The sequence below is a fragment of the Myotis yumanensis genome, unplaced genomic scaffold (genome assembly GCF_028538775.1).
Source record: "Myotis yumanensis isolate MYYU_CA2020_CCGP unplaced genomic scaffold, mMyoYum1.0.hap1 SCAF_17, whole genome shotgun sequence".
In the NCBI taxonomy this organism is placed as follows: Eukaryota; Metazoa; Chordata; class Mammalia; order Chiroptera; family Vespertilionidae; genus Myotis; species Myotis yumanensis.
Genome location: NW_027223768.1, coordinates 22,994,838 through 23,017,165, shown reverse-complemented (window position 1 = coordinate 23,017,165; position 22,328 = coordinate 22,994,838). Strand labels below are relative to the sequence as shown.

Genomic DNA, 22,328 nt, shown 5'->3' with positions numbered 1-22,328 from the left:
TTCCTTATTTTTGAGACAGAAATAGTGTATGTTTAGATTGCCCTCTGCTGGCAACTAACAAGGATTAGATTTTCAAATTTAGGAACTCAATGAGATAATCCCTACAGCATTGTCTTCCAGTCCTTTGTGGCATTTATCTAGGAGACCCCACCAACCCTATACCTCCTTCTCCTGCTTCTTCAAAAGTCTGCTTCCTTGATCATGCTTTGTTTTGAAGTTCTTCCTACTGACCCTGACCATTCCTTTTCTGCCCTTTTCACTTATTTTTTTCTCTTGCCTGCATTTGTCCCCTAAGACTCAGTTCTTTGCTCTATTCTTTTCTCTACATTTTTTCTCTTCAGAGTTTTCAAATTCTATCTAAAACTTGGGCAATTTCTACTCTTCTCCCCACTATTTATAGGTTATCACTATGACCTCCTATTTTTATTTATTTTTGCTGCCTTTTAAAACATCTCCTGCCCTAGCCAGTTTGACCCAGTGAATAGAGTGTCGGCCTGTGGACTGAAGGGTCCCAGGTTCGATTCTGGTCAAGGGCACATGCCCGACTTGTGGGCTCAATCTTTCTCTCTCCCTTCCTCTCTGAAATCAATAAAAAAATATTTTTGAAAAATAGTTCTAGTCACATGGTTTTTCCTCCCCCTCATTTCCAGCCTTATGTCTTTACTGTGCCTCTGCCCTATTCAAACATTCCCTTATCCTTTAGAAAATTGGTTATGCTCAACTTTAAGTCCCCTCTTTCATTCCAATCCATTGCAATATGTACTACCTCTAAATTTCAAACGTAGCCAAATTATATCCTACATTTATTGTTATTTTTAACAACACACTGATAAAATATACTATTGTATATACTACTGTAGGAAAATAAAATAGCTTTTATTTATTAAGCTCTTTCCGTGAGGAAACTGGTCAAAATCCCATGTCACAACAAATTTAATCCACTCAGCAACCCTATGAGGGGGGACCATATTATTCCCAATTTACAAATAGGAGTTAGTATAGATAAATTCAGTAATTTGGCCAAGGTTACATAGATGGCAAGAGCAAAACCAGGATTCCTAGTTTGTAACTTGAAAATTATTTGTACACAAAACATACTGAAGAGTCATAAATTATTCTCCAACAAATTTTCTCCCGTGTAATTTTAACACCAAATTAGTGGGCATTAATTAATGTATTAATGCCATTTTATTCTATGCACTCATTAAGACATGCTATAGGTTAGATCCTATGAAATTGTTATGATTGCTGTTTTTTGCAGGTAAAAATGGTTGAATGCCAGCAATTTCATTTGATTCACCCTGATAACTTATTAATTTAAATATTAACCAGTGCTTAAAACCTGAAGGAAATTCGTCTCACAGAAGCAGAAGCCATACGTACTGAGAAGCGAGGCGAGGCCGGCGCAGGGTTATGCTCTGGCTGTTCTTCCACGACCGGTTCTTCTGGCGGTTTCGTACTCCATCATCCTGGTCCATCATCTGCTCTAGAAGTGTCTGATCATCTGCATTCAGAGGGGCCACAGAGATGTCCCGCACAGCACGGAATTCACCACAGTTATTCAGATGTTCATTCTCCAGACGGAAGAAGTTCCACACAAATCGCCTTAGCAAAATAGAGTAGGCAAATTGAAATGTAAACACACTGCTATAACCTGTAAACCTTCCAGTATATCAAGTGTCTATTCATAGAAGCAAAAAACAAGGAACTAAGGGCTAGAACATTAAAATAAAATAGAAAAAGATGTCATGATAAGGGGGGTAGGAGAGTAAGAATGAAATAGGCAAAGGGAAGGGACATGGAATCCAGTTTCAGAGTACTCATTCTTCCACTTTATTGAACATATATTTATTGGGTGCCTACAACATGACAGGAAAAGGCAGTGAACGTGACAGACTAAGCCTCTGCCCTTGTGGGGTGTGACTTCTAGTGGCAGAGACATCATAATCAGCTAATGGTAAGTGCGCTAAAGAAACTAAAGCTGGCAAGGAGATAGAGCACGCTTCTCTGAAGAGATGGCATCTAGCAGAAACTGGAATGATGCAAGGAAGCAAGTCAGGAAAATCCTGAAGAAAAGTGTCCTAGACAGAGGAAATGGAAAGTAAAAGGCTCCAAGTTAGAAAGGCCTTTGGTGTGCTGGAACAGAAAGTGGTCAGCGAGGCTGGAGTGGAATAGGGGGGGTAAAATGGCAGGAGATGAAATTGGCAAGGTAGAAAAGGGCCTGACCCACAGAGGGTCTTATATATCATAGTAAAGAGTTTAGATTTTAAGGGGAATAGAAAACAAGGAGAGTTCTGAGCAGAAGAATGATGTGATTTGTGTGTTTGTTTGTTTTTTAAAATATCATTCTATTTGCTACACTGTGAACAGATCAGAGAGAGGTAAGAACAGCTGAAGGAAGACCAGTTAGAAGCTATTGCAGTAGTCCAGGAGAGATGGAGACTTGGACTAAAGCGATGAGAAGCAGGCAGTAGGATTTATGAAGATGGAGCTACAAAACTTACTGGGATGTGAGGGTTTCATTTTTTTGGTCTCAGGAAATGGTAACACCATTTATAAGAGATCCAGATTGTCCCTATTAGGCTAGAACAGCAGTCGCAAACCTTTCGGACCTCAGAGACCACCAGTAGCCCGTGGATCACCGATTGGCTACTGCTGGGCTAGAGCCATTAGGTGTCCAAGGGGGAAATTCAGTACCTGGTGGACATAAGTCTGCAGTTCAAGGGAGAGTCAGGGCTGGAGATAACAAAAGGAGAGTATTTCCTTTTGTAAATACTTAGGAATGGGCTTAGGAATAATATAAGTGGAGGAGAGACAAGGGCAGAGGATTAAACCCTGGAGCACTCCAGCATTTATAATTCAGGAAGGGGAAGAACCAGTAAAGGAGTTGAGAGGGAATAGCTAGTGAGACAGAAGAGTGTATTTTCTGAGAAATCAAGTGAAGAAAGTACTTTGCTGAGATGTAAAATAAGTAGAGTACTGACCATCTCTCCTGGACTTTTGGATTTAGCAAAGTAGAAAGGCCGTATGTTCCAGGAGCATAGGTTCTGGGAGACGGCCTAGATTCTAATCATGGCTCCACCACTTCCTAGGCATAATGTTTGCATGAGTTATTTAACCTATGCTTCAATGTTGCCAGTAAAATGGACAGTAACAATACTTACTTCATAAAATTATTGTGAGGATTCAGTAAGTTAACATATGTAAAGGGCTTGGAACAGTGCCAGGTACATAATAGGCAATACTTAAGTGCTTGCTATTATTATAGACTAGAGGCCTGGTGCACAAATTCATGCATGGGTGGGGTCCCTTGGCCTGGCCAGCAATTGAAGCCTATCGGGGGCTGGTCGGCCGGGGGGAGGGACCCTGGGAGGTTGGCCGGCCAGCCCTTCGATCGGGGCCTATTGGGGGGAGGGGGCTAGCCAGCCGGGGGGAGGGACTGCGGGTGGTTGGCCTGCCAGCAGGGATGGGATGGGCCACAGGAGGTTGGCTGTGGGAGCACACTGACCACCAGGGAGCAGCTCCTGCATTGAGCATCTTCCCCCTGGTGGTCAGTGCACATCATAGCGACTGGTCGACAGGTTGTTTTGGTCGTTCCGTTGTAACAGAACGACCTGTTGACCAGTCACGATGATGTGCTTAGGCTTTTATATATATTGATTATTTTAAAAAGTGATTCAGTATGAGTACTGGGGGGAAAAGAATTGAGTTGAATTAAAGGGCGTCTAGGGGAGGAGTGAAAGAAACAGCAAGCACAGACATCTCTTATTTTGGTCTAAAGGAGAGCAAAAAATGGGCAGTTGGAGGAGGAAAGTAGATTCAAAGGAGGTTTTTTGCTTTTGCTTTAAATGGTTGATAGAACAATCTGATTGTATTAAGCAAAAAATCTTTTAAAAAAATAAAATAGTCAAGAATGAAAAAGTGAGCTTTTTTTTTTTAACTAAAAAATTTAATTTATAAAGCCGCATACATGAAAGAGAAAGAAGTGGGTGGGGGAGATCTTGGTAGTGATGAACACCTAGACATTTAGGAAGGTGAAGAAATGCTGACAAATGGTTTAGAGAAAGCACTGACAGCAGCAAATACACTGTTTCCAGATTCAATCTTTATCTTTCAGGTTTACCTTTGTTTCTAGGTTCTATCTTATTTTATCAGGCCATCCTGACTCAGAGGAATATTATATACCTGGTCTAAAAATGCCTTTATTTCACCTCCATTTATGCAAGGTATTTTCACTAGGTAGAGTTCTAGATAGGCAGTATTTTCTTTCAGCATATTTGACTGTATTTGTATATAGTCTGCTGTAGGAGTTGAGATTCATTCCCCCCGTCCCATATGGATCTAGTTGACTCGATATCATTATTACAAAAGCTGTTTTTTCCCACTGTTATTTAGCCACCTTTATCATAAATTAGGTAGTGTCAATGCATGTGTGGATGTTCCTGGGACTTTCTATTCTGTTCCAGTGGACACTGTCTATTCTTTCACCAACACCAGACATTGTCTCAATTACTGTAACTATATAATAAGTCTTGATGTTTGAGAGTATAAGTCCTTTAACTTCATTCTTTTCAGGATGTTCTTGGATATTCTTGATTCTTAGTATTTCCATATAAATTATAGAACTGGCTTTTCCATTTTCACACACATATATCTTTCATTACATTTATTCCTAGATATTTGATATATTCTGATGCTATTCAAATTGTATGGTTTTTAAATTTTTCATTTTCTAGTTGTTTGTGACCGTTTTTATAGAACACCACTAATTTACATTTATATCAACCTTGTATTCAGGGACACCGCTATATTAATTTTAATAGCATATTTATACATTTTTTTGGATTTTCTACATATGCAATCATGTCACTGGTAAATAATTATAGTTATATTTTTCCCTTTCTAATCCTTATACCTCTCAGCCTCACTGCACTAGCTATATACTTATATGTATAATGTTAAATGGTGACAATAGGCATACTCATTTCTGATCTCAAGGGAGAGCTTACAGTGTTTTACCATTAAATATGGTTTTGTTTGTTTTTTATAATCTGTTTTTCTCATAAACAGGTATTGACTTATTTCAATGACACTTTCTACATATATTGAGGGTTTTCCCTCTTTACTCTGTTAGTGTGGTGTTACACAGACTGATTTTTAAATGTTAAATGATTCTAAATATTAAGTCTTACATTCTTAGAATGAACCTAACTTGGTTGTGATGTATTATCCTTTGTATATATTGTTGGATTCATTAGGTAATATTCAGGATTTCTGAATCTCTGTATATGAGATAGATTGGTCTTTCTTGAAAATGTCCTTGTAGGTTTAGATATCAAAGTCATCATGGCTGCATAAAGTGAACTTGGAAGTGCTCCTTTTATTGCCTCTTTTCCATGGAAGAATTTCCTGTAAAACTGATAATATTTCCTACTCATATATTTGGAAGAATTTACTGGGCCTGTAGTTTTCTTTGTGGGGAAGATTTTAATATGAATTTAATTTCTATAATAGATATAAGCCTATCTAATTTTCTATTTCTTTTTAAATTGGTTTTGGTAAATTGTGCTTTTTGAGGAATTTGTCTATTTCATTTATATTTTAAAGTCCATTGGTATAAAATTACTCAATATCGTTTTGTGCTTTTAAAAAAATCTTTAGTATTTTTGACATTTGTAATTTGTGCTTGCTTTTTTTTGCTTGATCAGTCACGTTTAGACACTTTGTCAATTTTATTAGTCTTTTTTTATTACATATTTTTTATTGATTAGAGAGGAAGGGAGCAGGAGAGATAGAAACATCAATGATGAGAGTGAATCATTGATTGGCTGCCTCCTGCACGCCCTCTACTGGAGATTGAGCCCACAATCTGGGCATGTGCCCTTGAATGGCATCGAACCTGGGACCCCCTTCAGTCTGCAGGCCAATGCTCTATCCACCGAGCCAAACCAGTTCTTTTTAAAGAACTCTGGCTTTCTTAATTTTTTTCTATTGAATGTTTATTTTCTACTTTTTATACTTCCTTCTACTTTCTTTTGGGTTTGATTTTCTGTTTTTAAATTTTTCTAAGTTTTTGAGCTGTATGCTTTTCTAATACATACATTTAAGGCTACACATGAGCTTCTAAGCATGGCTTTAGCTGCAGTCCACATTTTCTTTTGTCATATTTTCAACTTCATTCTGTTCAAGATATTTTTCTAAATTTCCACTGCAATTTCCACTTTGACCCATTAAACATGTACTGCTTAATTTCTAAATATTTGGGAATTTTCAATTATCTTTTGTGACTTTACTCCTTTAAAATTTCCTTTATGCCCCAGCATATGGTTAATTTTGTTAAATGTTCTACATGCATGTAAAATAATGTATATTTAGTATTTGTTATATGCAGTGTTCTGCATATGTCAATTAGGTTAAGTTGGTTAACTGACTACTTGTTTATTACTGAGAAAAGTATGTTAAAATCTTCCTCTACAATGATAAATTCACCTATTTCTACTTTTTAAAAATGTCATATTTTTAAGCTATGTTTTTAGGCATATACACATTTGAACTGGCTATCTATATCACAACTGAATCTCAAATCTCTAATTCGGCAAATTTCTTTAATGCAAAATTGGCTTTGGTGCTCTGCTTATACTGGGGTGCCTGTTTTCACTTAGATTTGGGGCTATCTTGTTAGATCATTGATGTTTTTAGGAAGATTTAATATATTATCCAGCATTTTTTGTTTCCAATGAGAAAATTGGGCTGAATAACCAAGACTGACAAATTGCAAAAACTGATTCTCAAAGGATTTTCATTTTAATTTCTAAGGCTTTTTACTTTCCAAATGTTACTCATGACTCTTCCAGTAGAGCCCAATTCTAAAAAAGCTTGTATGTCATCATCAATAGTTATTTAACTTTGTAAAAATTAATCTTAGTCCTATAGAATTTTCCAACTTGGAGGCTGATAACATTGAGAAAATTTGTAAAATTTAAGCTTTTCAAGTATAAGTTTTAATAAATGTTAATTCGGACATCTCTTACATACAAAGAATCCTTGATAAACTTTTCAGTAGTTTGCTTACCGGAATACCTCAAGGGGAGCAAAGACAGTAGCTATGATGTCCCCAATATGAGGCAATGTAGTCATGGAGGTAACTGAGAGTTGAATAGTCCAAGCAAAGCGCAGTATCACATCCTCTATGATGGCACAGTAGTAATAGGCCTGAGAAATAATAAGCAAATTGAGTATACCTACCATCATGTTTCTCACAAATAAGCACACCTATCACATACACCTTACCAACAAGCACAGGTTCAAGAAGAAAAAGAGTTTTATTCTATTTTATATTTTTAAAAGATTTCACAAATTTAATTTCTTTTCTTAAAGGGTGCAATATCCAAAATGAAATTTAACTGAATTTCAGTAATCATTTAACAAATATATTTTCATTCCCATATTGTATACCAGGCTCTCTTCTGGACCCCAGGAATAGAAGCCAGATGAGATCCTCAATCTGAATGAGATGACATTCTAATATGTACTTGATATGCTAATGACACAATAGCTATTCGAAAAGATTTAAATTTGTTAACTGTGCTATTTGTACTTTCTTCTTCTTATTTTTTTTTTAATTGATTTTAGAGAAAAGAAGGGAGGGAGAGGGAGAGACAGAGAAACATCTATGAGAGAAACCGGCTGGTTGTCTCCTACAGGGGCCCACAATCTGGGTATGTGCCCTGACTGGGACTCAAACCTGCCAATTTTTGGTGTATGGGATGATGCTCCAACCAACCAAGTCACACCAGCCAGGGTATGCACTTTCATTTTCAAATTGCTTTACCCTATATTTGAAAAAGATGAAAGTAGGCTTGGATTTCACAAACATGGCTGAAGTTAAATAATGTTCCATTTTTACATGAGGAAAACAGCACTCGACTAACCAACTGTTCCAGGTACTAGTACCCAGTAATAAGGAGTCCAGTTTTAGCTACAGAAGTCTGCACACACTGCCAAAAGACCAGAACCATAATTCATGGATTCACTCATTATTCACTATCTGAATAATTAGCTCTTTAAAGAACAAAGTGCTTCCTGGGACTGGGTGTGGTGCTCAATATTATTCACTATTAATCCCTAGGAACTGATTTTAAGGTTCAGAGCCATGTTCTTAATTTTTAAATGAAGCTCCACTGGTCTCCACAAATAGTTTCTTCCCTTTTCAAGTAGAATGAATAAATTCAAAATTTACCGTTTTAAAATTGAAAGAGATGTGGCAAATTTGCAAATTATTATGTAGGAAAGCATATATTTTATTTTCTAGGGTCATGAAAATATGTAATAATAAACTGATTGAAAGATTCTATTAACTAATTTTATTACATAGAAACCAGTAAGTTATAACTATTTAAAAGGAGGAATGGATTAACATTTACATAAAGAGACAAACAGTTCATCTATGCAATCAGCATAATAAATAAATGTATTATTCTATCTCTCAGTAAGGTAAGAACAATAGAAGGAGCAATAAGGCCACATTCATTTGGTGGGCAACATAGGACCATTTTTACCTGAGCTCATGTCTGCTCTCTGACTTGTGCTTACCATTACTGATTTTCTTTTCAAAGGAGATTTATGGAGATATGTCTAACATCTTGGTCCTATAGTCTAAGTTTGCACCTTGGAATTATTGCTACAGCTTACATAAAAAAAAGATCAGTGTCAACAAATATTTCCTCTTCTGCCTTCATTTGCTTATCTGGTTACACTACATATCATCATTTTTATAGCCACTCTCCTAACATTTATCTTAAATTCTCACACTTGAAAACAGCCTTCCCTATTCCCAACTGAATATTACACATTCACACACTTTTCAAAGTACCATTTTGAGGTACTGGTGACATTTTGACATAGTATAAAGTATTAGTGACCTAATCTATACTTCCCTCCTCATCACAGAATTTTAGAATTAGGAAAAGATCAAGAGATAACCTGCAGTGGTCGGCAAACTGCAGCTCACGAGCCACATGTGGCTCTTTGGCCCCTTGAGTGTGGCTCTTTCACAAAATACCGACTTCTGCACATGGGCCACGAAGTTTCAATCGCACTGTACATGCGCACCTGCATGTGATATTTTGTGGAAGAGCCACACTCAAGACGCCAAAGAGCTGCGTGTGGCTCGAGAGTCGCAGTTTGCCGACCACTGACCTAGAGCAGTGATGGCGAACCTATGACACGCGTGTCAGAGGTGACACGTGAACTCATTTTTTTGATTTTTCTTTGTTAAATGGCATTTAAATATATAAAATAAATATCAAAAATATAAATCTTTGTTTTACTATGGTTGCAAATATCAAAAAATTTCTATATGTGACACGGCACCAGAGTTAAGTTAGGGTTTTTCAAAATGCTGACACGCCGAGCTCAAAAGGTTCGCCATCACTGACCTAGAATAACACTCTGCCTTACAGAAGATAATACACTGCAGTCTGGTTGCCTAAAAGTTATATAGCTAGTTAGAGAGTGAGCTTGGATTAGAATTCACTTATAAGAATTCCCAGTTCATTGTTTAATTCCTTTTCAATATCTGAGTAAAGATACTCTTGATCTTTTGATTTTTTAATTCAGCCTCTCACATTTTCATTCATACACAGGTAAACCCTAAAATAATTCCTGAGGAATTATCCATATATTTCAGGTTGAATTGGCACCTTAACAAAGGTTGGTTGAAATAAATAAAAGAAACTTTCTTGATGCACCAAGCACTCAGGCACTCCCTTTCCTGTGCTTTCACAGTACTGTCAGTCAAGTATTTATACATTCATTCCACAAACATTAAGTCTACTATATACCAGGAACTATGCAGAGCAGTGAGGGATATGGATACTTAACCAAAAATACAATGTGATAACTGCTACAGTGAAGTTTGTATAGCATAAAGTGGGATTAGGATGAATAGCTAAATATGCTTAGAGAAGTAAAGAAAGGCTTCTTAGAGAAAATAAAACTAAAACTGACTTTTAAAAGGGAGGAACAGGAGTTTGGTAGGCAGACAAAGGGGAGAGAGGGCATTTGAGTGGAGGGAATTGCATGCTCAAAAATAAATCATAAATTATAGTAAGCTATTTGTTCCTCTATTTTAGTCTTTATTACATGGTATTGCAATCTGTTTACTTATTTGTTTATAATATAGTCCATGGCCTCTTTGAAAACCAGAATTTTACTGTTTTCATTTTTTTACAGTGCTTAGCATATAGTAAACACCTTGATACATTTTTGATAACCAAATCAGTATTTTTTAGTCAACAGCTTTTTTTATAATTACATTAGGTTGGGATTTGGTATATATTGCATGGGATTTAGCTGGTGGTACACCTGAGGTTTTGTTTGTTTGTTTTCTTAAACAAACACAAACATTGTACATACTTTTTGGGGGTATACAATCTCTTCCCGAAGAAAGGTGTTTTCTCCTGCATTCTTATCAAAGAGACCCCAGTCCATCTTCAGATCCCAGATGAGAGTATAGCAGGAACTGATGATATAAAAGACAATCCACAGGTAAAAGAATACCCTGGTGTCTGAGTGACCTTGTTCTGAAGAAAGAAAAGGGAAAGGAAAAATTACTCGATTCAAGTAAATTCTTCATTAAATAAAACTAAAGAATGGATTCTTTATACAGCTCCATAAAGGATGTAAGATTTTAAACAAATCCTCCTAGTAGGATTATTGTTGCACAAAGGTTAAATTAAAAAATCTGATTTTCCTGAAGTCCAAAAAGTAATCATCAAAGACTTGTAAGAGTCATAAACTTTGTACAAACGTGCATTTGGAATTTTGGAGGTTCTATGTCAAATACATAAAAATCTAAATAATTGCAATGGAGGTTTCTAATATTACAAAAGATGTTATTTTAATTTTTGCCATCAGGTGGCAGCTTAGGGTCAAAGATGAAAAAATTTATGACATACCACTTAACAAGGAATGCACTGCATTTGCGTCAAAAAATTTCTTGGATTGTTTTTAGAATAATATTAGAATAATATTACCTTCATACACTTAGATCTTGTCCATACTTATTGTGATAACAATGAGATAATTTTCTAGATAAAATACCAGAAAGTAACCAACTGATGAGAAATTTATTCTTAACATGTATACAAGCAAATTTCTTTCAAGCCACAAAGCAAATCATATTTTGCTTCTTACAGAGGTATTTACTGATACAAAGGCCCAATGTGACTTTATGCTGGGAATACCATAAAGTAACTTTTGGCTTTATGCTGAAAATAATATAAAGTGCACTAAATCCGAATAATAAAAATAATTTGCAAAAATAGTTATACAATTTAGTCTTTTTTTAGTCTTAAGTGCTTCATATGTTCTCTAATGAAATTATCTGTTAAGTTCGAGAGTCATCATGGTATTATTTGTGTTCTTTAGGTGCAGGATATAGGCATATAACTAGTAGTATGGTCCTGAATCATCAGGGGAAAAGAGACAAAGCATCAAATTCAAAAAGTTTAAATTTTGGTTAGTTTCGCAAAGGCATAGAAAGTAAATAATGTATAATGCACTATCTACAATCCTTTCTATTAAAGTAAATAAATGTTTATTAATCATTTTTAGGTATTAAAGTGTTAAGTACAATATGATTCAAAGACACTCTTTGGCCATTTATAATCTAGTAAGTGAAACAACCATTTGTTACTGATGATAAATTTGAGCTCAAAATGAATTATAAACAAAGTACTATGAGAACATCAAGGAGAATTGGAATGTTTCCAACCGTAGGAAATCAGAGGAAGTAGCATTTGAGTTATTTCTAGAAGGATAAATAAATAGTACTGCAAAAGTCAGGCAGATGAGGCAAGGCCATTCAAGGCTAAAGGAAGATAATGAAAGTGCAAGGTGTGTTTGAGAAGCTGCAAATAATCTAAACCTAGTGTGGGTGAAACACAGAAGGTGTAGGGCAGCGGTTCTCAATCTGTGGGTCGCGACTCCTTTGGCGGTCGAACGACCCTTTCACAGGGGTCGCCTAAGACCATCCTGCATATTAGATATTTACATTACGATTCAGAACAGTAGCAACATTATAGTTATGAAGTAGCAATGAAAATAATTTTATGGTTGGGTCACAACATGAGAACTGTATTTAAAGGGCCGGAAGGTTGAGAACCACTGGTGTAGAAGATGGGTATGACTTGAAATGAGGCAGGAAAAGATATTTTGTATCTAACTATGGAATGCCTTTTTGGACCTTAGGATCAGAACTATATTTTAGAAAAATAGCTGTTTGGCAGGATGCTTGCATCAGAATTCGTTAGTTGGTTAAAACACACACACACAGATATCTCAGAGCTCCAGTGTTGTATAGTCAGTTTGTACCAGCTCATGAGAACCAATTGTTAATTTTCAAAAACTTTCTAAGTTTGGTTGGTAAACACAGTCATTATTAAAAATTAAATTACATAAACTTGCAATTAGTTATATTAAAAACAAAGGTAATAAAAACTCAAAGTTCGTCACTTCCTAATCATCTTACTAAATTTTGCTATTATTATTTTTAGGTTATATATTTAGTTTATCTATATGATGGGAACACTATACAACGTTATATATCTTTTCTCAACATTCAATGTTATCATCTTAATAGCTTGAAACTGGCTATGGTGGAAGTATTTATACCATGGAAATTAGCAAGCACTGCATATAAGTGGCGCCTCCACCCACTCCCACCAGAGAGCTGCTTTACTAAATATACAGCAGCACAAACTATCAGTTTCTCCTGGGAAGTCAGTGGTAGGAAAAAGAAACAAATATTTTTTAAAATAGCCCACAAGTGATTCTAGTGAACAAACTTGGATTAAAAAAAAATACATTTTCAGGTTTAAATTACTTCCACAAAAACTTTTTTCACCAAAAGCAAATTGGGTTGAATATTTATACTACAACATTGTGTAATATTAATCATCAACTTAAAGGCCTAACAAAACTTTTTTATTATTATTATTATTTAGGTGTAGTTGGATGTGTTCTGACATACCTGTTTACCTCATTCTATTGATAGAGAGGTCTAGCTTAGTAATGTAATTCAATTATTAGCATCATGGTTGCATTTTTAAAAAATCCTATAACTCATCTACTATGGTTTGCAAAGAATAAAGCAAACTTAGCAATGTAACAAAATTCACGCTCTTCTCATATTTTCAAAACCAGATCAATACAAAGAGATTAAGACAAGCAATTTAGTTGTAAATTATAATACAGTATTTGCAACTTTTTTTAATTGAACGCTTACCATGTGCCAAGTGTTTTACATATAATATCTCATTTACTTTACACAACAATTTTGTTTGCTAGAAAAAGTAATGAATTGAGAATACAGTAAAAGATACATGCATCAAGGAGTAACAAAATGAGCATTTCTCAAATAAGTATAAGTAATATCAAGTCTTATTCATGAAAGCTGATTTTCTTTCCTAATTACTGAAATCACTGAGTTCAAATTATTGTATAAAAGGAGATTATTGGGGAAATGTAAAAGCAATGTGCTAATTTTCTTTAATTTCTCTTAGATTTTTAAATATAAGCCCTATCCTTAGAGTATAATCCTTAAAATGGTACAGTGAGTCAAATGCCTCCCTCCTTTCTAAGACTATATTATTTCTATAAAATTTCTATGAAATATACACAAGGACTTACTTTAAAAAAACACAAATATTTTAACAAAGTATTTTGTAATAAGTAATGTTTTATCTTATGAACTTCTTCAAACAATGATTAACATACACCTGATCTACATATGCTAGGATAAGAACTGGTCTCTTTTTAATTATTACCCTTATTTGATCTTTCCCATCTCCCAAATGAGGAGTGCGTCCCCCCTGAAATCATCTGCCTTCATTGGTATTCAGGAGATGTACTGGAAAAATATTATCACTTTAGGCAAGCAATTATATCTAATTCTCTCTTGGCTAACTTTGGTAGCCTACTTTAATGATGTTCAGAATCACAGAAAATCAAGTCATTGCTATTCTACCCCTGAGCTTCTATTACACACCTGCCATGTTAGAAGCATAATTCACACTAGACATATTTATGGTAATGACATCTACTGAATCTAAAACAAAGAAAAATAAGGTTCTTAGAGTTTTGTACCCACAGCCATCATAGGAAGGGTAAAGCAAAATAATCTGCCAGGAAAAGTGCTAAGATAGAAATCAGAAAAATTACACATGGAAGTCACCCTAAACCATACTTCAGGGTGGATATTTTAAAAGTAAAAAAATTGGCAATGTGTGAAGAGAAAGTGAATAGTATTATTTTCAACCCAAACCTTTCTACTTTGGTAATAGCTTATTAGTTTGTAATTTGAAATTAAATAAGAAAACGAACACCATTTTCAAAGCCCAAAGATATATAGGTAAGCTGAGTTATGAATGAGCTTGACATCCAACAAATCTTAGTTCTATTCTTATTGCCCAACTAATCAAACCACTAAATTATGAAAATAATATGGCTCTCTGAAAATTAATGGATATAGATACTTCCCTAATCTTCAGGTGATCTTAGTTAATACATATGGTCATATGTATTACCCCTTCTCAGGTGACCATTATATTTATTGTCAGGGCAGGCCAGACAGACATTAAAAATTTGAGATACTTTCAGTAATAAGCCAAAAATAAGAACATTTACCCAAATGATTTGTATGTCTTTTAAAAAATAGAATAAAAGTTTCCCTAGAGAATATTTTTAAAATGAGTGTTTCTATTTTATGTATAATAAGACTAAAATTTGGAAACTCAGGCATAGTGGCCCATTATTCAAGGTAGAAATAGAGTAACCAACTGGCCATACCCAGAGAGGAAGCACTTCAGGACTATTTGTGCTCACTCAAACAATGAAACGACTATTTGCACTGAAGGCACTGAACTACTGCTGAGGAATCCTTATTAGGGAGCACAGCTCCCCTTCCAGAATATTAAACATGAAGGGATCTAGAAGGGACCTGGGCACTAGAAAACAACAAGCAAACATAAATGAACTCAGCTGTTAAGTCGGCAAAGACTGTTTTCCCCAAGTATTTGTAAAGTGTAATAGCAAATGCTTGTTAGCATACTCTTCCAATAAAATTTAAAGTAAAATATGAAGTATTTTTAAAAGAAGCTTTTTCTTCTTCATATTTGGAGAACAAAGAGTAAAATACACTACGAATGTATGAATACTTTAGAATATCAGAAACTGTAAATGAAAAGCAGAAAATCTAATGAAGCACTCTCTCCCCATCAACGGGGTAGAAATGACAACACAATGGCCTTTTCTATTATTGTACCTCCCACAGGCTTTTCCTTGCCAAAGCCAAAAAACCTCAAGGACACACAAAAACCATTTAAAACACTCTTCCAATCCCAAATCCAACAAGAACTTGTAGGAGTTGGCATCAGATTTAGGCTTGTAATAAAATGTGAATTCTTAAAATATGGAGATTGGCTGCTAACTAAATCTTTGCTTGGCTAAACCTTTGCTTCTAAAATCAATGATGGAAAAGAAAATATACTGAAATGTTTAAAATGTGTTTCCTTCTTACTGCAACAAGTGAGGGCTACCTGCAATATTATCATACACAGACTCCCTAAAATGGGCCTAAACCACCTTCCTCAAGTTTTAAAAAATTATTCTAGGTACAGAGTTCATGTTTGTGCCTCTGCTTTTACAAATTATGCAGATAAACTAAGACATATCTTTTTTGGTGCTGTAGTCCATCTTCACCTGAGGATATTTTCCTATTGATTTTTAGAGAGAGTGGAAGGGAGGAGAAGAAATAGAGAGAAAGAAAAACATCGATGTGAGAGAGACACATCGACTGATTGTTCCCACATGTGCCCTGACTGGGGCTGGGGATCGACCTACAAATTTACATGACCTTGACTGGAATCAAACCCACGACCTATCCACTGAGCCAAACAGGCTAGGGCAAACTAAGACATGTCTTTGAAAAATATCTTAAAAACTCCCTGATGCTGTTACTATGGTGCCTCCTGTGGGCTAGTTCTCTGAAAAGACTCACAGTTTGAACAAGGTTACTTCACCATCTTCTACCCTTTCCTCATCATAAAACTTATCCTTTGCAATAATAGCGCATACACAATAGAAAAAAGATCTACCTCATTAACCATTCAGATTCTATTCGTTTGGCCCAGTAATTATTTCCAAAATTTATGTTTTCTCATGCCTTTTCTCTTAGAATACTGCCCAAAAAAACAACAGAATTCAAATGCTACTTTTGATCATCACTCAATGTTAAATTTTCTGTCATTGGTCCCTCTGAGTTGTCTTTTCAAATTTCCCCCCTCTGTTTTAGGCTTTTTTGGGGGAGGAAAAAAAAGTAGTGATATAAATATTTAATATGTAGCAACTACAAAAAGTGTTTTTCTTTAAATTTAGGGATATGATTAAGATATGTAACCAATGGCCTGTCTAAAAAATGCTTGTGTTTAAAAAAAAATTTGACTGGGGCATGTGAATCAAGTTCAGTGAGTAAACATGTGTTACTTGTACAAAAAGCCAAATACATTCCTAATTGATACTTGCCCCATACAAGCCCCCCACCCAAGGTGATCATAAGGGTTTCTTTTAGAAAGACTTGACACACATATGCCAGCTTTATACAACAAAGATAACTGTATTTCATTTAATGATAAATTCCAATTATGTAGCAACTTAGAGTACATAAAGTGATTTCAAGTGAATTACCACCTTATTTAATCCTTACAAATGGTTAAGTACACCAAACCAGGGGTCCTCAAACTACGGCCTGCAGGCCACATGAAAATACAAGTATTGTATTTGGTCCCGTTTTGTTTTTTTTTACTTCAAAATAAGATATGTGCAGTGTGCATAGGAATTTGTTCATAGTTTTTTTTTTAAACTATAGTCCGGCCCTCCAATGGTCTGAGGGACAGTGAACTGGCCCCCTGTTTAAAAAGTTTGAGGACCCCTGAAATAGACATTATTATTTATACTTTAAAGGTGTGGTTTTGTCTGGGGAGAGAAAAAAACAAACAGCCTTAGGCCAAAGATGAACAGAAATACTTCCAACACTCACAAATTACATGGCCTTGGGCAAAACACATAATGGAATAACTGAAATCCTCCTTAATTCAATATAAACAAAAGGATATAGCTTAACCTCTGGGAAGTCGGCTCTGTACTTCCCATCCTGAAGCCTAAAGGCTGGGTTAGGGACTTGTGCTGTATTGTAGGCTGTTCAGTTACCTTGCTTATCTCTTTACCCTTTATTTTAATGTCTTTTAAAAAATTATTGTTATCATGGTAAAAAATACATAAGCATAAAATTTACCATCTTAACCATTTCTAAGGTGTGCAGTTCAGAAGTTTTACGTACAATCACATTGTCGTGCAACCAATTTATCCTTTCACTTCATTATTTCTCCTACTAGATTATAAATTCTTAAGGGCAAGAATTTGTTTTGTTTGTAGCTCTATTTTTAGTGCCTAGCACAACCTGACTCATAGCATATTCTCAATAATATTAAATGGTGCTTGCTCAACCTCTCTCTCTATGCACCACCTACCCACCCAACTTAGAACTGAGAAGTGAGATGTTTACACAGGAGTATATCTAAATATGCTCATTTTAAGTCAGAACTTTTTCTGATAGGGCCAACTGGTTTTCTAATTAGGGTAGTAGTATATGGCAGATATTCTCCATAAATTGGATGAGTAGAACCTGCAATTCCAAGGCTTGTTTTCAAAAATACATTTAAAAGTAATTAATAAAAAAATGCTGCATTGACAAACATTACTGAAATTAATAATATTTTTATTTTCCTAATTGATCTTGAGTATGTCTGGCTAACCAGGGAGCCTCTAAAATTAAATATCATATGACTGATCCTACTCAAACTTTTTAGTATACTGTCCAGAAACAGAAAGTGAATGACTCTAGTGACTAGTTAGAAAATCCTTTTTTATTCAGTTTATGTTCAATTCCTTACTTTATTCAGTTTATTTTCAACAAAAAATCTTTGAGAGATCACTAAAAATAGTTATTGATGATATACCTAATATGCAATTTTTTTGGTCATAAAACTCAGGATTTGTTAAAAAACACTGATATTGTAACAACAAAACTTTCATTCTCATGTGTATACCTATGTTAACAAAGTTTCTCAGAGTTTACTTATATAAAAACTGAAAAATGCAATAGTAATAAGTAATATAAATTTCTCTCATAGAGATTTTATGTGTAACAATCCTTAAAATTTGTAATACATTTATAATGTTATTTTGATCAACTATAGATAATAATCAGGGCAATGAAAATTATAAAAGAGGAAGAAAAAAATTTAACTTCTATATACATGTCAGACAAAATTCATTAAAACATAAAAATATATTACATTAAAGTTCAGTGGGAAACAGATATAAAATTTCTAACTATTTAAAGAGTTGCTTCATTTAAAAAAAGAAGTCATGGTAAGTATTATGCTTCTATATTTAAAATACTTGGATACATTTAATAGAAACACTTAGCAGTTTTGTTTTAAAAGTACACTGGAAACTACATTTTTTTTGTTATTATTTAAACTTAAGATAAAAAATTTCAGGTGTAAACTTAAAAATATCCAAGAAGTAATATAGTTTAAATAATAATTATTTAAAATAATAAAATAAAATTATAGTTTAAAAAATTATTTGAAGGGGTACATGAGCAAAGAAAGTCTGAAGACCATCATACTATCCAAACTACTGTTTCTAGCCTTAGGTTTTTAGATTTAGAGTGTTTGCAAATTTAAGGAATTCAGTTTTTCAGTTTCTTAATAAATGGTATCAGGACTATTTTTATCCAGAATGGGAGAAAAGTAAAGGGTTCTTGAGTTATACAGTACTACTTATCAAATTAGTTGCCTGATTTACAAATTCTCTAGTAATAACCTCTAGTAAAAACTAAATCATGATGCATGCCTGAACTGAGTAATAGCATTCCTCATCAAGAGCTAAAATTTAAGATTCTCATCTAACAAGAGAGCCTACACAGTAGTAAAGGTTATTGGCTGCATTATCAATAGGACTGTAATCACAGAATCTACTGCAAAAACTGGAAGTATGTTACTCGACTGGTGTGGCTCAGTGGTTGAATGTTGGCCCATGAACCAGGAGGTCACAGGTTCGATTCCCAGTTAGGGCACATGCCTGGGTTGCAGGCTCAATTCCCAATAGGGGGCATGCAGGAGGCAGCAGATGGAATCAAAGTTTCTATATCTCAATCCCTCTTCCTTCCTTTCTCTAAAATCAATAAAAATATATTTTTTTAAAAACTTTTTTTTAAGTGTAACTATGACATAAAGTGTTCTAGGGACCAAATTGCAAGCCTTACAAAAAACAAAAAACACCACTCTAATCTTTCATTACCATAAGACACACTTTAGATAAGTAGCAATTCTAAAACACTAAGGCTCCTAAAATACAGTGTCTCAAAAAAAAAAAAAATCACTGAAAAAATTTTACCAAAAAAATTTATCAAACTATTTAAAAAGAATGGTAATAATTTCAATTAGTAACATTTCTTTACCATCAATTGATGAGAGAATGCAGGCTCTAAGGGTGGGCTGATACTTATTTAAATAGACAAAGGAAGAATACATTTTAGTAAAAGGAAGCAAGATCTTTGATAGACTGTTCTTCAAAAAAGGTTAAAAATTCAAAAGCCGTGACTGCATGTGGCTCAGAACTAAAAGTTTTTTTCTCCTCCCAACAGAAGAGCAGTCTCAAGTAATAACTGGTTGCCATGGAGATAGGAAACTAGAGAGATCAGAGAACTCAATTTGCAGTTAAATGGGCTGGAAACACTCCTTACAACTTGGTGAAGGAAAGTGATTAAAAATATACATGATTGCCAGAGGGACTCTTTTCCACCTAGCATTTCCCAACCTCAGTAATGAACAAGCCTAAAAAAACAAATGAAAACCAAAGGTGTTCATATAGACTGAACCCATTAAACATAATTCAGGATTTCAAATGTTATCACAAATCCTTCTATTCCAGATGACTTTGATCCTTTTTAATGGTACTTGTTAGTAAATATTGGAATGAGACTAAAATTATGTTCAAGAACAAATTTGTATAGCTGTGGGGACTAGAACTTCAGTGTAAAAAAACACAACTGGAAAAGCATGCAGAGGAAGGAACAGATTCAAGTAGTAAAAATAAGGTTTTTTAAAAATCTCTTCAGAGTCAGTCATACAATACCTTTGTGAGTGCTGTAAAGAGCTGCAAATGTCACCATGAAGAAGGTTGTAGAGTATTTCCCAGCATTAACTAAATGAGGAAAGGCCCTTTTTGTGTCTCGGTATCGGCGTAGGCACTGGATGAAGCGAAGCCAAGCAGGAATGCACTGAACAATGGCCCGAACACCATATGTATATTTGTGGCAAATTACTAGGTCTGTGAAGATTTCAAAGAAGAAAAGATTACAATAAAAAAAATAACCTGTTCACATCACTTAGTCATATGCTATAACCACTAGCAAGTCCATGAAAGCAAAGAGCCTGGGTTTCAGAATCACTTTCTTCTTTGCAACTACTTTAGTATCAAACTTTTTAGTGGTAAGGAATCCTAGGAGAGAAGGTAAAATACTTAGGAAGGACCTAGTGGGAAAACCCACCCTCACAGGTTTCTGACTATCTCTTCTGGAATCACTTTCTTTGGAGTGTGGTAAAACCATAATAAAATTAGAAGTTGATTATATTAGTCAAAGAGAAAAAAAAATTAGCTCTGTATCTCAAACACCTGGAAAACATACAAATATCACTGATGACTCCAGTTAATTTCATGAACTCCAAACCATTATAATATATCTACTATAGGTTATTCATGCACCTGTACTCTTTTTTTAAAACTAAGAGCAAAGTTTGTATTAGTAAATGAGAAGGAATTGATAAATCAATTTTTCTTCAAATTCTGGGGATGTGATCAACCTACAATACAGTTGTCATCTACTGGCAATCAATGAAAATGTGTTGGCACTGGCTTCATTAATTTTTGTTAGTCAGATGGTACATAAGCTATCTAAATTTGGTGTTTGTTATTAAGGCAAAATTCCTTAATAACTTGAACTCTTGGTATAAACTAAGAGTGGGAAAAAGAGCCAGAAGAAAAACAAGATTCCCAGTAAAAAAAAAAAAAAAAAAATAGACTAATGACTATCTCAAAGCACTCGATCCAATTCTAAATAATAAATTTTTTTTTATTATTAAAAAAAGCAATACCATGATGGCAATTGTTGACACTAAAGCATCTGTGATATAAGTACCAACGTACTAGGACTTTTTTTTTTTAAGTTTTAGAATTCTTTAAGTGTAAGTTGTAAATCTCTTGGCAAATGAATGGCTAAAATCATAACATAATTTAAGAGCCAAAGTATATCAGATAAAGAGATTGCTAAAAAAGTGCCAAGTACATTTCATTAAGTTTGTAACATTATTGGATGAGTTTTCACAATGATCTTAAATGTCTTCGTTATCATTCCCAATATTTCTTGGTGTACTCTGGCAGTTCAGTAGTGTGGATGTGCATTCATACTCTACCTTTTGAATTATTTGGCAATAGGCCCCCACTTTCATCCCATTTGAGCTCAAAACTGTAGAAGCAGATCATATATTCCAGGTCCATCAGTATCACTGACAGGCTGTTCAGCTGATCAGCCAGCCAGAAATCAGCAAAGCCTACCTTATGGAAGGGGGCTGTAAATACTCGAAACTGGGAGAAAGGGGAAAAAAAATTGAAACACAGAGAAATAAGAAAATTCATATTAAATTTCTCTAATTCAGGTGTGACCACCCAACATGATTACTTTAGCTCAGCGGTTCTCAACCTGTGGGTCGCGACCCCTTTGGGGGTTGAACGACCCTTTCACAGGGCTCGCCTAAGACCATTGGAAAACACATATATAATTACATATTGCTTTTGTGATTAATCACTATGCTTTAATTATGTTCAATTTGTAACAATGAAAATACATCCTGCATATCAGATATTTACATTACGATTCATAACAGTAGTAAAATTACAGTTATGAAGTAGCAACGAAAATAATTTTATGGTTGGGGGTCACCACAATATGAGGAACTGTATTAAAGGGTCGTGGCATTAGGAAGGTTGAGAACCACTGCTTTAGCTGATAAAATGGAAACCAATGAACCAATCACAAACACAGGGACCTGGCAACAGTGGCAAGGTTGAGAATTAGAAGTGAAGGGAATGAGTTGAATGCATAACAAAGAAAGGAAATAAAGCTGGGAGGGCAAGAATAG

At 34.7% G+C, this 22,328-nt stretch overlaps 1 protein-coding gene across 3 annotated transcripts in view; it reads right to left on the bottom strand.

Moving 5' to 3' along the window:
* Positions 1–22,328, bottom strand: part of XPR1 (xenotropic and polytropic retrovirus receptor 1) — a 106,505-nt gene that overhangs the window by 8,060 nt on the left and 76,117 nt on the right. For all 3 annotated transcript variants that reach the window (XM_070397192.1, XM_070397193.1, XM_070397194.1), the window contains exons 10-14: positions 21,603–21,774; positions 20,266–20,460; positions 10,417–10,583; positions 7,073–7,212; positions 1,384–1,605 (exon numbers count right to left, since the gene is read on the bottom strand). In XM_070397192.1, coding sequence (XP_070253293.1) covers positions 1,384–1,605; positions 7,073–7,212; positions 10,417–10,583; positions 20,266–20,460; positions 21,603–21,774 — 896 coding nt within the window. The remainder of the gene's footprint in view (positions 1–1,383; positions 1,606–7,072; positions 7,213–10,416; positions 10,584–20,265; positions 20,461–21,602; positions 21,775–22,328) is intronic.